Source organism: Acomys minous, assembly GCF_964271855.1.
Source record: "Acomys minous genome assembly, chromosome: 9".
Lineage (NCBI taxonomy): Eukaryota > Metazoa > Chordata > Mammalia > Rodentia > Muridae > Acomys > Acomys minous.
In genome coordinates, this window is record NC_140490.1 from 17241609 (window position 1) to 17260169 (window position 18561).

Below are 18561 nucleotides of genomic sequence, written 5' to 3' on the forward strand. Positions count from 1 at the left end.
TAGAGTGATATATTGCTGAATACTTTTCTTTTCCTCCAACGAAGCTAGAGTGTTTGAGGAGACTGGCAGAGAAAAGGAAAACCAACTTGACATCTGGCCAGGCATGGGCTGTTTGGCTCCAGAAATGCTACAACATAGCAATTTATTTACCCTAATAGCCAAAAAGAGGAAAACACTCACACCCCCAGGAGAATAAGTAAACCAATGAGCACTACAGGCCAGAATGAGACCTGATGAAAGGGAAGAAAGACGGAGGGGAAGAGAAAGGTAACCTTGGATTCCTGAAAGCTGCAAAGAGGAGTGTTAAAAACAAAAACAAAAACAACAACAAAAACCGGCTCCTGGAATAAAAAACTATAGACCAGCCAGAAAATAGTAAAGACAGGGATGTAAGCAAGAAACAAAAAAAGTGAAGAAGAAATGAACAAAAGCAATTTCCAGAAGAGAGTTGGCCATGGAGTGATCTGGCAGAAACATGTACATGCAGACACAAAAGTACTTTGACCGCTAGGTCACTGGTAACACACTCAAGAAGATACATTTCAGCGATGTCTCACTATCATGTAAACATATACTTTGCCCCAGATTAATAATTATTATTCTTGGAGAATTGCTTATCATATGAAGTCAACCTACCATACTTGCTTAAACTAATACCCAGCTGATACAGAGGTTTCGGTATTTTGTGATTTCTTAAAAAGACATTTGTTTTCTCTTTTTGGAAAAGAGAATAACGTTTTACTACTAAAGAGCCTTAAAATGACCCGATGCTCAGTCACAATACAGTCTATAAATTCCTAACTATCCAGGCGTCTTATGCCTTACAGAGAAGACGGCGGAACCAGTAAACAGTCATAACCAGGACAGTCATTAAGCTTATCAACACAAGAGAGTCCAACATAGTCTGATGAAACAGATGATAAAATGTGAGATTATAGGTTATTTTTAGGTACATTTACATGACTACATTTTATATGGAAAGACCTACAAAAACAACCATTTGAAAGGGGGTCTTTGAAGTATGTATTAGCACACAATTTATCCCATTTCTTATTTGTTGTGTCTATGTGTGCATGCCAGAAAGCATCAAGTTACGCTGCAGAGGGCAGAGGACAACTGGAGAACATTCAGTTCTCTTGTTCAACTACGTGGACTCTAGGGACTCAGTCAGGCCACCGGGACTGTGGCAAGTATCTTTACCTCTTGAGCCACCTCACCAGTCCAATTTCTGCTATTTGTAGAAGAATGCAAAGTGAAAAAAGTCAGTTAAATTCAGCTTTCTTATTTATTTATTTATTTATTTATTTATTTATTTATTTATTATTTTGGTTTTTCAAGACAAGAGTATCTCTGGGTAGCCTGGTCTGTCCTGGACTTGAACTCATGAAGCTCTACCTGCCTCTGCCTCCCCAAGTGCTGGGGTTAAAGGCATGTGCCACCACGCCCAGCCCAGTTTTCTTATTTGTGAAATTAAAAACAAGAAAACAAACAAAAAAACCCAGATCAGATATCTTCATGGCTTTCTGGTTCTATGTACTGAGAAAGTTTAAGGAAAAATTCTTAGAAATGAGACATTTTGAACTAATATTCCAGCAAAGGAATGTGACACATACTTTAAGATTATAAATGATCAGATATTGAACTTCTTAAAATTACCAGCAGAAAGCACTAATTGGTTTTGCTATTAAGCTTTGATTTAGTAATAACCCTACTCCAAATTTGGATCCCAACAAAACTCAATAGGAAAGCTAACAGCTGCAATCAACTTTGTTCACTTTCTATGCCAGAAGGCTCCAAGAAATGTGTTCATAGTGTGACCTCACCTAGACAAGTCTAAGAGGACACACAGCATTTCAGTGGCATCTTACTTTTCCTTTGCAGAGGTGCCTGCCACATTTACAAGCTGGAGTCACAAATCTTTCCAATACCAGTGTCTAAAATGTCAGCCAGCTGATCTCTCCTAGAATTAAAAATAGCTTTCCAGCATCCACTGGATCAAGTGAGTCTGATTCCTGCTTTTCACAGATCAGCTCTACTTCCAGGTCCTGATATAGGTCTAAGGATAGGTGGAGTCTACATAGCATGACCTCTTCTAGAGGATTTCTACTTCAGCTGTCATCTCCTTGGCAATGCCTAGCGGCAAAGAGAACACTGGAGCGAAGATGCACACATTGCGTTATGGTTTTAGGCTTTGTTATTTCATTTAGAAAAAAATCTATCACTCTCCTACTTATCTTCCATATGATATGTAAAAAAATTTGTGCACATTATCACTAAAATGATCTAACATGTTTTGTTTTAAACATGCTCATAAAACATAATGAAATATAATACATTATTAACAAGAATAAATTAATAAAGGAGAAAAAAAAGAAATATAATACATTATTTCCTCCAACTGGTACTTCCCTTTTATGTGACTACTGGTGTTTGTCCTAAAATTTATAAATCTGTTTAATAGATAAGTGCAATTAATAAGGAACAGAAGTTAATTTACGAAGCCCAAAGTTATCTGAACTAGTGTTTTGTTTTTATTGAGTGTGTGTGTGTGTGTGTGTGTGTGTGTGTGAGAGAGAGAGAGAGAGAGAGAGAGAGAGAGAGAGCATCTGTGTGGAGGTCTGAGGTGCTGTTAGGGGAATTACTCTATTGTTCCACTTTGTTTTTTGAGACAGGGGTGTCTCACTGGCCGTAGAACTTGCTGCTTCAGCTGCAGTGGTTGGCCAGTCAGCTCCAGGAACCCACTTTCCCTGCATCCCCATTGCTGGAGCTCAACCCCTGGGATCTATACGGTGGGAGAAGAGAACTGACTTTTTTTTTTTTTCTATTTTGCTTTTCTGAGAACTGACTTGTAAACTCTCCTATGACCTCTGCAAGTATACTGTAGCATACATGTCCATATATATATATATATATATATATATTGAATACAAATGTAAAAAATTTCAATTAAGAGCCGGGCGTGGTGGCGCACGCCTTTAATCCCAGCACTTGGGAGGCAGAGGCAGGCGGATCGCTGTGAGTTCGAGGCCAACCTGGTCTACAAAGCGAGTCCAGGACAGCCAAGGCTACACAGAGAAACCCTGTCTCAAAAAACCAAAAAAAAAATAAAAAAATAAAAAAATAAAAAAAATTTCAATTAAGATGGCGATGACATCTGACAAAATTATTTGCTGCTTTTTTTCTCTTTTTCAGCAAGAGTTAGAAAACAATTCTTTGCTGAAATAATACATTTTGTGAGTATAGCAGTGAATGAAAGAACATGCATCTAATTCAGGAATGGTGGCAGAAGTCTGTAATTCCAGCACTCAGAAAGCAAAGGCAGAAGAATTATGAGTTCAAGGCCAGTCTGAGCTATATAATAAAACCCTGTCTCAAATGAGGAGGGGGGAAAACACACATTGATCAGTTGGCTTCCCATATGACAGGCCCTAAACTAGGTGCTTTCTCAATTTTAGTTTACATGCCCATCAGCTGTATTAAATCTGCAGTGTATTTTTTGTCTCACGAGAATTTGATATATATGTTCGAGACAACCTTAAATTTCCTTTAAAAATAAATCAGACAGAAAGGAACACTGGGAAGATTTGCCAAGCACACTGACACAGTCAGAGTTTCTGAGAACAACAAAGAGGTGACTGTGGTGTACACTTGCTAAACATCAAGGCAGGGAAGATCCTGAGTCACTGCGACCAAATGAGGCAAACAGTCTACAAGGTCAGACTGAGTAACTAAGTGTTATGTGTGTGTGTGGGGGGGGGAATCTACATTTTAAAAAATGTGATCTGAGGGCCTGAGGTCCAGGTCAGTAATAGGATACTTGCCTAGCACAGGCAAAGCTCTGTGGTCTCCCTAGCACCAAGAGACAAAGAAAAAGAAATGAGTAGGAGAGAGGAAAAAAAGAAGAGAGAAGAAACAAAAACAAGCAGAAGTCAGAAGAAACTAGATTTAAGCCCTGGCTTGGACAGCTTTGAACATAGAATGAGTTACCCAGTGTCCAAAGACATAGTCCATCTCTAAGTAGAGGTAAGGACAGCATCTCTTGTCTTTTGGAGTGGTTACAGTAGTAGATGGAAGGCCAGTGGAGCTAGGGCGTTCAAGGCAGCCTGTGTGGCATAGTAATAGATGTCTCAAGAAGAAGAAAATCTCTGACACTGCATTTAAAGCCTACATGGAGTGCCTAGTACACGATAAGTAATCATTTTATTACCTTTCCTACTGTTAGCTATATTAATCGAAAAACAATTCTACTTGCAATTGACTAAAAAGAATCTGTTATAAGTCAAATGTAAGCCTTAACTGCATATTGACATAAATATTGGCAAGAGGAAAACAAATACAAACAGGAAATAACACATTTTGTGAATATAGCAGTAAGTGAAAGAATATGAATCTAACTCAGGAATGGTGGTACAAGCCTGCAATTTCAGCAGTCAGAAGCCAAAGGCAGAAGTGTTATGAGTTCAAGGCCAGTCTGAGCTACATAATAAAACCCTGTCTGGGTCACTGTATTAGAAGGTATCATATATGTTTTATCTGTTGTCTTCTTTGCTCTGATGCTGGACTAACTTAGATTTATTTAGTATTGAAAAGTATCTAGGAAGTAGTTTATTTGTAATGGTCTGATACAATGTACTTAAATCATTTCTAAAATATTTATTTTAATTAATTAAAATTAATGTTACTTTAAATGCTCCCCTCTTGCCAAGTTATTTCAAGATTCAATGCTGGGGATATGTATCACCAGCCTATTCATCTATACTAATATATACATGTTTACATATATGTATATGTGTACACATATATAAACCATATATATTTAACATTTTGGAGACAAAAAACTAAAGGTTAGTGATGTACATTTATGTAGAGAGCATCAATAATCCATAAGGAATTTTAGAGACTTGTTTATACCCAAGGATTGCATGAAAATATCATAATTATGGATCAATTTATTTTTTAAAAACGACATTTATTCTGCCCTCCCCCCACTCGTGTGTGTGTGTGTGCGCGCGCGCGTGTGTGTGTGTGCGCGCGCATGAGTACAAGGCTGTGTTTGCAGAGGGTGAAGGAGTAGTTTTTTCTCTTCCCACCATGTAGGTCCTAGGCCCTGGAGATCAAATTTAGGTGGTCAGGCTTGGTGGTGAGCGCTTTACTCACTGAGCCACCTTGCTGGCCCCAATAATTTCTTTTAAAAGTGAATGTTGCAGCTCCCTGTAGGAAGGTGCATATAAGAACATAGCTGTTGGGTGGTGGTAGTGCACACCTTTAATCCCAGCACTTGGAAGGTAGAGGCAGCTGGATCTCTGTGAGTTCAAGGCCAGCCTGGTCTACAAAGCAAGTCTGGGCCAGCCAAGGTTATACAGAGAGATCCTGTCTTGAAACAAACAAACAAACAAACAAAGAATACATGCTTCAGCAATAAGATGTGAGTCTTTCAATTTATGCTAATATATTATACAACTATGACAAAGCACATTTATTTTTACCTTTCTTTCACATATTACTTTAAAACACCTGCTTAAACAAATAAAACCATGTAACAAGTTCCCATAGACATACTTACTGAAGAACACCTGACCAAAGTTTGAAGATAAATCTTACTCATCTTTATACATTCTATCATAAAACATCTTGGACTTGAATGCAACTACTTCAAGTTGAAATTTTAGAGAAGTAAAAACAAGTTACATTTATCTGATTTTTGAGGGTGGAGGGGTTAAGGGGGAGTATTGGGGATGTAACTGAGGGCCTCACGTACGCTAGGCAAGTACAGTTACATCACCAGCCCAGAGCATTTAAATTGTCCACACTACTTATAAGGCAAACACATCAGTGTGAGGAGTGAGCGATGGAGAGGGCTAACACACGGACAGGCTTTGCGGACAGCTGTGCTGAGGAACTGCTGGAAACAAATCTCAAAAAGGGCATCTGCTACACAGGTCCAACTTTGGTGACAGCAGATTATTGAAACACCTGATGAGAACCATTCAAGAACACTAAGCATTCAAATAACCTAATAAATTATATATTAGATCCTTCCATTTCCTCTTTCTCCCAGGCTTCTCACACCTAAAGTTTCAATAGGATGTCCTCCCCTCTTACCCATTATTCTGGTAGGTACAGTTTTTCATGGGGACGTACACCTTGGGCTAGTGTCTCGATATAAGTGAGTATATACCATTTAGCTCTTTTTGCTTCTGTGTGAACTCACTCATTATGACAATTTCTAGTTCAATCCATTTGTCCACAAATTTTGGAAATTCCTTGTTTTTAATAGCTGAGTAGTATTCCATAGTGTAAATGTACCACAGTTTCTTTATCCATTCTTCTGTTGAGGGACACGTAGGTTGTTTCCAAGTTCTGGCTATTATGAATAAGGCAGCTATGAACATGGTTGAGCATATGTCCCTGTTGTGTGGTAGTACATCCTCTGGGTATATTCCAAGGAGTGGAATAGCTGGGTCTTGAGGAAGCCCTATTCCCATTTTTCTGAGAAAGCACCAGATAGCTTTCCAAAGTGGTTGTACTAGTTTGCATTCCCACCAGCAATGCAGGAGTGTTCCTCTTTATCCACACCCTCGCCAGCATGCGGTGTCAGTTGAGTTATTGATCTTAGCCATTCTGATGGGTGTAAGATGGAATCTCAGTGTCGTTTTGATTTGCATTTCTCTGATGACTAAGGATGTCGAGCATTTCTTTAAGAGGAAATGGAAGGATCCAGTGGGTCCTGGAAAACTACAGGCGAGTCTGGGCCCTGGGGTCCTCCGCAAACTGTGGCAACAGCCAAGGAAAAAATAGGCAGTAAAAACCTTGAACCCCTACCCGGACTAGCCGATGGACATTCTCCACTGTTGAGTGGAGAAGATCTAACTCTCACACAAACTCTGGTGCCCCATATTTGATCATGTCCCTTGGATGGAGATGCCTGGTGGCACTCAGACGAAAGATAATAGGTCACCAAGGAGAGACTTGATACCGTATGAGCATATTCAGGGGGAGGAGATCCCCCTTAGACACAGACATAGGGGAGGGGAGTAGGGGGGGGGGAAGTGGGAGGAAGAGAGGGATGGGAGGATACATGGGATGGGCTAACAACTGAGATGTAATATGTATAAATTAATAAAAATGTATTAAAAAAAAATAATTTAACAGCATACATAAACCATTGATGCTTCTGTAAAAAAAAAAAAAAAAATTATATATTAGAAGACAAGTTTCTCAGTGAATTAGTTGCTCAGATGGTCCAGGGAAAAATGACATCATTATGTTTAAATACCTACTAAACTCTAAGGGCTGGAAAAGCCTCTGTGGTTTGCTTGTCTCTACTTGGGCTGCTGTCACTGTGAGAGGTTTCTGTGCAGGTACCTGCAGATGTAGCCAGGCAAAACCACAAAACTTGTTACCTTAATAAATAATATCCGAGCCAAATTCTACACTGGCAGGAATTAAACAACAGTTTGCAGAACTGAGTTAATTTTCCTGGCTATGAGAGCGATTTGGAGAACTAAAGATTACCTTAGCTGCTGTGCTAAGGCTTCAAATCCATAGAATAGAATCAGCACTCTACTTCATGAGGGAATATACTCATTATAGCCCATAATAGTGAGGACTGGATAAACAAGAGGTGTATCACTTTTTATTTCTGAGATAGCAAAAGAAAGAAAACAATTAAGTAGAACTATACATCAAGTATCAGAGTTTTCATCATAAATATGCCAGATTACTAAATCAATAAATAGCATGTTTCCTGTTAAATATTGGTACATAATTTGTGGGTTTTAGAAAATATTTTCAAACCTGATATCTGCACACCTTACAGAGAAGATGTCATGTGATAGATCTACCCCACTCCAATGCCACAGCTCATTCCTTTCTATATAGTTTTACAAAGCTGCTAAAATACCTGACGAGATAAATGCATGTGTGGATTTAACATTAAGCATTAGTCTATGTGGCAACAGTAGGCAGTAATCAAACAATTACAAAATGGAAAGTACATCTTGTACAAGCTGACAGAACCATTAAATCAGGGGAGCTCTGAGCAGATGTACTGACACTGTAAGAATTACCAGAAATCATTAATTTCAGCATTAATAAAATGGCAGTAAATAGATGACAGCTGCCAGATGAACTCAGAAATAAGGTTACTGGCCTTGTTAAGTTCACGTCTCATCTTCTCAGGCACAAACTGATCGAGGTAGCGCCTGAAGTGCAGTGCATCAATGGCAACAATCTCCGTGCAGCGTCGCTGCCAATCGTCTCTGTGATAGGACAAAGGGGAAGAAAGATATGGAACAGGTAGAAGCCTTATATAAGACCCCTGCAGGAGACAGGCTGTTGACATTTGGTAGCGTTAATATATTAAAAACAAACAAACCAGAACCACAGGGCTAGCAAAGCAGGAGGGCAGGAAATCATTATAGTTTTAGATTCAGAGGTATGCATATTGCAGACTGCTGAGCAGTAAAATGAAAAACCAAGAGACAATGTGAGATGATATATTGTATACAAGTACATCATTTACAGTGAGCCTCAGAGGTTGAAGGATTTGAGGGTAAACAAAAGTAATACTGGTCTTTGTTTTTCTCTAATACCATAGACATGGTATTTACTCTGTCTTTGTTTCAGAGATCTGTTTTAAATCACTGGTATATAACTTTACCCCATATTGTACAGAAAATAATCCTGAGGATCAAGTGTTACAAAAATATGTAACATTTAGTTCAACCTTCTACTTACTGTCAACTGTTAGCTACAAAAACTGTCTTTAAAATGATCCAGACAAGCGAGCAGACAAGACATATTGCCTACAGAAATATGAAGGACTATCCGAGGTGATGAACTTAGAAACCCTTAAAAATTCCACAGAGATCATTTGTTAATAAGCTGGCATGTATTGGTGCCAAGCAAACTTTTACACTAAAGATAAGAACCCTCCGTGCTAGTCTAGATAATTATGGGGAATAAGCATCCACACAGATAATGGTTTCATTACAGGTTCATAGCTAGTGTCAGTTGTCAACTTGACCCACTGCGCAGAGGGAACTTCCCCAATAGACTGGCCAGTGGGCATGTCTGTGGGACATTTCCTTAATTGCCTGGCCCACCATGGGCAATGCCATCTCTGAGCAGGTAGTCCTGAATTATATAAGGGAAGTAGTTGAGCAAGCCAGAAAACAGAAGTGCTCTATGGTCTTTAGCTACTGTGGCTCTTGTCTCAAGTTCTGGCCTTCGCTTCCCATGAAGATGGACTGTAAACTGTAAGCCAAATAAATAAACAATTCCGTCCCAAGCTTGTTTGCTCACGGTTTTTTAACCACACCAACAGAATCCAAACAGGAATAATGTATTTTATAAAATAAAAAGAAATCATAACCTGGACTTGACATTACAAATAGTAAGACTGTAATATAGGTACATTTGACTCCTTTTGCCAGAATGCTTTTTTCATTAAAACATGAAACACAAAGTGATTTCCCTCCCCATCTGGTAAATAAGGTTTGTCTATCATTTAGTGAGTAAGCAAGGATGCTAACATATGAAGTCTATTTCAAGAAGAAAGGGGACAGGAGCAACAATATTCACTTCAGGCTTTGCTGTCAACTTTTATGTGGCACCAAGCAAATTGTCCCAACACACATTCCCTCATGTATCTGATAACATGGAAAAGTTAAGAATAGCTAAATAAGCTGGTCAAAGACTCTAAACTCTAATTAGAACTCAGTCTAAGTTTGGGCTTGGAAGTTAACCTCTATAGGTTAGAGATAAAAAGTTGGAGAATTATGCCCTGATGGTTTTTGTCTCAAACTTTGAATTTTTATTCTTCTATTTAGTGTGTAGGACATGGCAATACTGTTTTGTCTTGCAAAAATCTGAGATACTGAATTTTAAAATAATTTAAATGGAGTTACCACATAATGGGGGAGATAATGCCTCAACTAGAAACATCTTATGTCACCAAGTAAAACCTCCAGTGTAAGGAATGGGTTAGAGCTTGTGAAGTTGTTGGCCAAAAAGGGTCCCATGGATCCCTCAAACACTACAGGCTATTCCTGAGGCTTTGGTTCGTCTCCACAACGGTAAGAGCCTAGTGCTGAAGACAACACTTACTTATGTCATCGAACATGGAGAAACGGAGCTGGTGCCAATCTAGAAGCTTCCCCCTTACTGACTAGCGATCGTGGTGCGGAAGGTACTCTGCACACTACCGGAGGGGAAAAGTCATCATCAATATCACCCAGCTGCAAACCCTGTGGCCTACAACAGCAACTTGCCTGCAAGACATATTGGTATAACAGTGGCACAAATGTTACAGGAGCAACCAACCACTTTCTGACTGGCTTTAAGGCCTACTCCATGAAATGGTATCTATACTGACATTGGTAAGGTCAGAAACCCCCAACTGGTCAATGTGCAGTGAGTAAGAAACTTTGGAACACCCAGTCTCAAATGGGATGTCTTTATTAAATCTCTGTCAAATCTCATGGATCTATATGGAAGAGGAGAATAAAAATTCTAAGAGCCAGAGGTGATGAATAATTCCAAGGAAACAGTGTTTTCCAGACATAAAAGGATAGATATACATAGGAACTCACAGACAGTGTGACAACATGCACAAGACTTGCACGAAGTCAAACCAGACCAAGACCCAGCAGTGAGAAGGGAAGGTGGGCACAGAGCTCCAGCCCTAGACAGGCAGTTCTTTGCACCTGAAGTCTACTGGGAAAGGGTAAATCATTTTTCTCCAATGGAGTATTGCCAGGTATGTCAGCCATACTCCAGGACAAGCTCCATGGTCCTATGCCCAGTAACAGCTGACAATCAGAAAATGGACTTCACTAGTTTTTTCTTGTTTTTGTGGGTTTTGTGGGTTTTGTTGTGGGGAGGGTGCTGAACATGAGGTTGGATGGGTATGGAGGTAGGGAGGATCTAGGATATTGGGAAAGGGGAAAGAATATGATCAAAATATATTGTATGAAAATAGTATTCTAAGTGAAAATAATACATTTCTGGAAGGAGCAGAGTGCAGAGTCAAGCACATACTCCCTTAGTTTCAGGCACACAATACTAAAATCAGAAACACTCACTTTTCACTGCTGTCTTCATGGCTCCGGGCCCAACGGTAAGTTTCGGCATAGCCGGTATATTCACTGTACTGTTCAGTACCTGGAACAAAAAGACTATTATTAACATCACTTACTTCAGACTCAATGGTGAGAGCATTCTAACTAAGATGACCAATAAGGTGAAAGTATCATTCCTTTTCTTTTCTTTCTTTTCTTTCTTTCCTTTCCTTTTGGGCAGGGTCTCTCTACACAGCTGTCCTGGAACTCACTCCGTAAACCAGGCTGGACACTATTATTCTTATTACTTCTATTCAGCACTGTACCTGAAGGATAGGTAGGTCCACCCACTCACCACCCCCAACCCCTGCTGCCACTGGCCCAACAACCCAAGAAAAGAAATAAAACACAAAGAATGGAAAAAGATAAGAAGGGTTGGGGAAGCAGCTCCATGGCAGGACATGAACAGGGCCCTGAGCTTGACCCCAACACAAAATAACATAAAAACAAAATAAAACATAAAACGTCTTGCACATGCCATCATTGTGTATACTACAAATCCCAAAGAATTGCTAAGAGTGGAGCGAGGGCAAAAAAAAATCATAAATAATAAAGTCAAAGATGTCTCTGTACATTTGCAGCAGACAAGAAAACAAAATACCAAGCATCCATTAAACACAGTAACAAAAACATAAGTTACCATAAAACTTAGCAACAGATATATAAAACTCAAAGATGACAAAAATACCCAAGCAGAGAAATAGAGCATTCTTTTGAAGTAGAAAAGTCAGTGTTATTACGGGGTTAATTCTTGATCTATATATTCATCTCAATGCCAACAACAATGCCAATTCCACAGTCGTCCCCCACTTCCTGACCCTGAGAGTAGTGTTGTACTGCTCAGACTGACTTAAACTCATGGGGCTACAGGTACAGCAGCATGTGTTTAAAAAATAGTAATTAAACTGGGGATGTTTGTGTTGTGACTTCACTGCCAGCAAAGAAGGAAGGAGAACGAAACGAAACAAAACAAAACAAAACAAAACCTGGGGCGCTCAATTATTGTACTTCAACAGTTCCTGGATCTAGGCCTAAGAAAGGATGTGGGAAGGACCTACAAAACAAAATAGAGACCACAGCCTAACTAACTGTACATAAAGGGACTACAGTAAGACATACAGGAGAGGATAGTTTACCCCAAATATTAGAACAGTAAGATAATTCATATAAAAATACAGGTTTCAAAAGCTACCTCATGAATAAACATTTTGACAGAATAGACATAAACATAAAGTTATAAAATCCCCAGAGAGAACAGGGGAGTCCAGCCCCAATCTCAGCACTGGGAGGTGGGGGCTAGAGCATCAGGAGGACAAACAGGGCGATGAGAGACCCTATGTCAAAAAACAAACGCAACCTACACAGGAGAAGAGCTTCACTCTGCTTAGCCAGAGAAGTCTTCAACTGGATAGAAAGAAAGAAAAGAAAGAAAAAAAGAAAGGCTGTGACCACAGAACTTATAAATGAAAGAAAACCAGATCAAAACTCAAGTTGCTGTTGATAAAACACCTTTAGGGAAAGCAGACAGTGACGAGTATCTGACAGAGGACTTGTACTCAGAGCATCTGAAGAAGCCTCACACACTAACAGTAAGACCCAAGCAGGGCTACGGAAGCAGCGTTTGGGGTGGAGCCCTTTCCAGCATGTGTAAGCCCAGTGCTTAGACCCCAGCTCAGCAAAACAAATACGAAATGAGGAGAAACACAACTCAACTTACAAAAGTGGACAGAAATTATGAACACACACTCACACAGGAAGTACACAGTTGGCTAACAGCCTTATAAAATAATGCTTAAAATTATTAATCATTAGCAATCACATTAAAACCACAGTGAGTTGCTGTAAAATTCTCCATGTACAGCTAAAATAAAAATGGCCACAATAAGGGCTAGTTGTGGTGCACACACTGTTCCTCCCTGTGCTCGGAGGCTGAGGGTGGATGGATCTTTGTGAGTTTCACGCCAGCCAGGGTTACAGGGTAATATCCTGTCTCAAACAACCAAATGAGCAAACAACAAAAAAGTCACACTAAAGGCTGACAAGGAAACAGAACAAGTAGAAATATCATATAGTGCTGGTAAAACAACATGGCATAATAATTTTGAAAAATAGTATGACAAATTTTTTCCAAGTCACAAGAAAAGAATGAGTATTTTTATTTTCAGATAATGTATCTGGGAGTAAAGGACAAGTTTTATATCAAGTGTTATATAAAGAAGAACATGAGCTAACTCAAAGTGCCACTTTCAATTGTGTGATGGAAATATAAAAAAGAATTGTAAACTCAAGATTTCAATGTAATGAAATTCCTCTGATGAGTAGATGTAAGCACCCTTACCATTACCATGGTAGACACTGTATCTACCATGATGACTTTTAAAATCCTGTAATAAGTACTGTAGTTATTGTTCTGAATTAGCTATATGTATGGAGCCAGTCTAAACTTCGTAATGGCTCTACGGGTTTGAAACATACTGAAAGGCATTTGGTAGCTTTCTTTCTACCAGCACAGCTATAATTTATACCATTTCATTTGAAATATGGTTGAAACATCTAGGAAAGAAATCCTCAATACATCCTTGAGATATTTCAGTGTAGTATAATACTATATTACTAGGGAAGATTTTTATTTATATATGCATATATTTTTAAAATAATTTTTCTTTTACCGATTTCTGTTCTCTCCTAGTCCCTCCCTACCTCCCTGTAGCTCTTCTTATACCTGATCCCCAACCCCCTCTCCCATCCAGTTCCCTCCCAGTTTGGCAATTTCTTATAAAATTAAATATGAACAGTTTGATCTGGAAAGTAATTTGTAGGTGTTTACCAATAGAAAACAAAAATGTGTACAATAAAAAACTGTACAGAAAGGAGATAGTTCTTCAGTGGTTCAGAGCACTGGCTGTTCTTCCAGGGGACTCAAATTTAATTCCTAACACCCACATCTCAAAACCAGCTGTAACTCCAGCTCCAGCGATCCAATGCCCTCTCCTGGCCTCTTCCAGCATCAGGAATACAAGTGATGCATACATAGAGATGCCAGCAAAACACCCAAATATGTGAAATAAAAATAAGATTAGAAAAAAATTGCAGCTGGGTGGTGGTGGTGTACACCTTAATCCCAGTACTCAAGGAGGCAGAGGCAGCCAGATCTCTGTGAGTTCAAAGCCAGCCTGGTCTACAAAGTGAATCCAGGATAGCCGGAGCTACACAGAGAAACCCTGTCTTGGGGGGCGGGGAAGGCAGAAGAAAGAAAGAAAAAAAAATTGCTCAGAAAAATATTCATAGCAGGTTTACTCACAATAGCTGCATATCAGTCAAGGCCAGCCACAGAAACAGAAGCAATAAGATTCATTTGAAGAGATTTACTGCAAGGACTTGGCTCACACAACTGTGGGAACTAAATAAGCAGGTTTAACAAGCAGGCTGGGACTCTGAGACATGGGCAGCAGCTGCTGTCCACAAGAGGATTTCTTCTGGGAAGTCTACCTTTTAACTGACTGAACTAGACCCTCACAGATTAAGGCAAATAATCTCCCTTAAGTGGTAACTACTGTGGACTTTTAATCACATCTATAAATTATCTTTACAGCAACACATGAATTCAGTGTTTGACTGAGTACACAGAGGCTGTAGCTGAGCTAACACAAACCCATAATAACCTTACAAACAAGCCTGGCACAGTGTCTTATGCAGAGGTTGGGAGATCACCTCAAGATTGAGGATACCTAGACCACAGAATGAGACTCTTCCTGAAAACAAACAAACAAAAAGAGAAAGAAAGGGGGGTGGTCCCAAAGTAAATTAACAGGGAGAAACAAACCCAGTGGGGCTTACGCAGAACAGTAGGCAGGGAGCTCACCCAGAGGGAGGGATGCACAGAGCCACTACACACCCCGACACATGACAAGCCTGGGTAGGTGGACTCACTAAGCTTTAGAAATATAGATGAAATATTTAGGAGTAAAATGGTGCATAGTGATTGGATGTCTCCAACATACTCTTAAATATTTGAGGAAAAGAAAATTGACAAGAACAGAGGTAAGCTGGTACAGCCTAACAAAGTATATGGAAAGCTCAGTGTGGTAACATGAATTCAGGAAGCTGAGGCAGGAGGATCCTGAATTCAAGGAAAGCCTGAGTTCCAAAGTAAGATCCCCCCAAATGAAAATTCAATATATTTTTCTTGTGACTACTGAATAAGTTTGAAGTTTCTTCTAAATATATTATATACATGTAAAGAAGAGATTTATATTTATGTAACATTATGAAAAGACTGGTACATGACATAATTTCTCATAATAAAGGTTAAACACTACAGTTTCTAACTTACTGTTTAGCATACCACCTCTTAAAATAATTTTAAAGTATTTAATACCATTAATTTACTTAGATTTTTTTTTTTAATGCTACAAACCAAGAAAACAACTCTAATGTCCTTGCTATTTGTTGTTCAGGACCTTTCTGGATCTATAAGTAGAGCTGAATGCCCTTGTGTATACAACAGCCACAGTACCACCTCTGTAATCTCGGCACTCAGGAGGCAGAGGCAGGTGAGTTTAAGACCAGCCTGGTCTACAAAGCAATTCCAGGACAGCCAGGGCTACACAGAGAAACCCTGTGTCAAAACTAAAATAACCACATCCACAGAGCGTAAGTGTAACAAGTGAGCAGGATGTGAGCTGACGTTACAAGAGTACGGTCAGGTATACCCTATAGGGCTACACAATGGGCTCTCGAGCAGCTCACTTTCACAGCCAGCAGCAGGGCAGGAGGCAGAGGCAGAGGCACTGCTGGGATGCCTAGCGCAGCCTGTATGACCCCACAAGACAACGCCTGAGAAAAGAGAACCACATCCTCAAAGACACACAGAGTGCTGAGAGAGCACCACACTGACACTAGGAAACATGGGACTCCGGGGTGAAGTGACACTGGTCATGTGACCTTGGCTAACCACATCATCTGAAACTCAGGGTTATAATTAGTGCTCACTCTTCCACCTCACCAGATCGCTTAGAAAACTAAGTAAGACAAATTAAAACCCCTTCAAAACCATGTCAATGAGCTTAACTTTGCAAAGAGTAAACAAAAGTGACTCTCCTATGTAGCACTCTTCCTTTTAAACTCTACTTTATTTGGGGTGTTTAGGCTTCAACCTCCCAAGCCTACGTAGAGAGGTTAGTGGGGAGAGGGAGCCCGATTATTTCTCCCGGCAGTTTAAGGTCACTTGGGTTCTATACTCTGTCAACAGCAGACACAGCCAGCGGTCTGCTTCGAGCCGCTGAGAACCTGAAGGTTCTCTGAGTCTGTCATTCTCCGGTCTCCTCAAACTGCTACACACTACCCTTAGCGCTGCTGCTCGCTCTGTGCTCTCGCTCACCTCCTCAGAGTCCTAGACAACGCCCCTCAGTACAGTAGGAGGAAGGCCTCACCAGCTGGCAAAAGCCACACCCTCACAAGACAATAAACAGGTGTGGACAAGCTAAAACTCAAACTAAAATCCCAGACGTTGGGTTAGAACAAAAACATATTACACAAGACAGCTGAGTTTACAAAGAACCCAAAACTTCCCTTACACTCTTCTCTGGGTGTTTGCCTTCTTCTAGTCTATCGGCCTAAGGGCATCTAAAGGCCAACCAGGAGCACTCATTTATGTTGTCTATTTTCTGCCTACTAGTAGACAAGCCTCACTTTTCCTGTTCATAACAACAAAAGCTGCCTACTTTGATCTTGTAATTATGCAAACACCTGGTGTGACTTTTAAAAGTCTTTTAAAAAAATAGTTGAAAACTATAAAATAGCAATTGTTATGTTTCTACCTCAAGTAACGACAACGCCAGCCTTCTTTTCAAGGAGCAATAAGCGTAGATATAGTTCCTTTGCATGGGTGGGGAGGTGGGGGTGAGAGATTAATGCATCCTTCTGCTCTGAGCAAATTGAACCTTTGGTTTTGTAAGTAGACAAGTTTTATACTTAATATCACTCTTGAAAAATGAATGCTTTTAATGTATTTCAAATTCAAATTTATTAATAAGCCATGATGGATGTATAAAAGCAAACAGTAGGAAGAGCCACGAAGACAGAAGCTTCTGAATCAGTGAGGCTGTCTGCCTCGTGACAGACTACTACTGTTGAGATCTGCTTCGGCCTTTTGCCTAGACTGTAGCCACAGTCATTTTGCTCCCAGTCTCCATCTTGATTATATGGTAAAATTAAGGTCAAATTCTCAGGCTATGCTCGCTCGCTCAATACTGCTGACACTGAATAATCTAAAGGGTCAAGAATAATGTCTTCCTGTGACACAATGATGTTACTACTCATGCTTTGTTTTATCTATGCACTTGGTTACACCCTGGATGCATCTGAAAGACCTTAACTACCACCTCACTTTAAAAGTTAACTAGCCAGGCATGGTGGCACATGCCTTTAATCCCAGCACCCAGGAGGCAGAGGCAGAGGCAGGTGGATCTCTTTGAGTTTGAGGCCAGCCTGGTCTACAAAGCAAGTCTAGGACAGCCAGGACTACAAGAGAAACCCTGTCTTGAAAAACCGGGGGGGGGGGGGGGCGGGGGGGGGGGAAGTTAACAGATAATAATTTGTTGGCCAAAATGCAACACTTCCCACTCCTTGCCCTCTGCTCTTATAAAAAGCTTGCTGGAAAGACAGACCGAGTCACAGTTTGGCTCCCGAGCCCTTTCTGTGGCCCTCGGTGGTCTGCCTGGAATTGGTGCTCAATAAATCATCAATATCAAACACCCAACATCAGACTGGTGTTTGAGTGGTTTGTGGCTATTAGACGACAACACTATTAGGCCAAATTGACCGTAACTTAAGGGAAAATCTTATCAAAAGTTCATTATGAGTTTTTTGGGGGTTTTTTGGTTTGTTTTTGGTTTTTGGGGTTTTTTTGGTTTTTGTTTTGTTTTGTTTTGTTTTTTTGAAACAGGGTTTCTCTGTGTAGCCTTTGCTGTCCTAGACTTGCTTTGTAGACCAGGCTGGCCTCTAACTTGCAGAGATCCACCTGCCTCTGCCTCCCGAGTGCTGGGATTAAAGGTGTGTACCACCGCCGCCTGGCCATGAGTTTTAAATTTAGTTTCTCTTACTATTAATAAAAGCTTATGGTGAACTGGGGAAAATATTAGGAAATTAATGAATTTTACTTGTCAGTGGGTTGTGCCCTGGGGCAGGCAGTTTATATAAATGCCATCTACTCTACGGAGTAGATAGATGTAACACTCTTGCCTTCAGTCTCCACAGTTATTATTTTGTAAAGATATGTAGCATAGAAACATTTGATCTCAGTTGGAATCACATCTTTAATCCCAGCACTCAGGGAGGCAGACACAGGTGGGTCTCTGTGAGTTTGAGGCCAGCCTGGTCTACAGAGTAAGTCCAGGACAGCTAACGCTACACAGAGAAACCCTGTCTCGAAACACAA

General features: G+C 40.1%; 1 protein-coding gene across 4 annotated transcripts in view; it reads right to left on the bottom strand.

The window, feature by feature from the left end:
* Window positions 1-18561, bottom strand: part of PARG (poly(ADP-ribose) glycohydrolase) — a 106952-nt gene that overhangs the window by 14345 nt on the left and 74046 nt on the right. For all 4 annotated transcript variants that reach the window (XM_084796854.1, XM_084796852.1, XM_084796853.1 and 1 more), the window contains 2 exons: window positions 11088-11166; window positions 8153-8261 (listed from right to left, as the gene is read on the bottom strand). In XM_084796854.1, the coding sequence (XP_084652980.1) occupies window positions 8153-8261; window positions 11088-11166 (188 nt within the window). The remainder of the gene's footprint in view (window positions 1-8152; window positions 8262-11087; window positions 11167-18561) is intronic.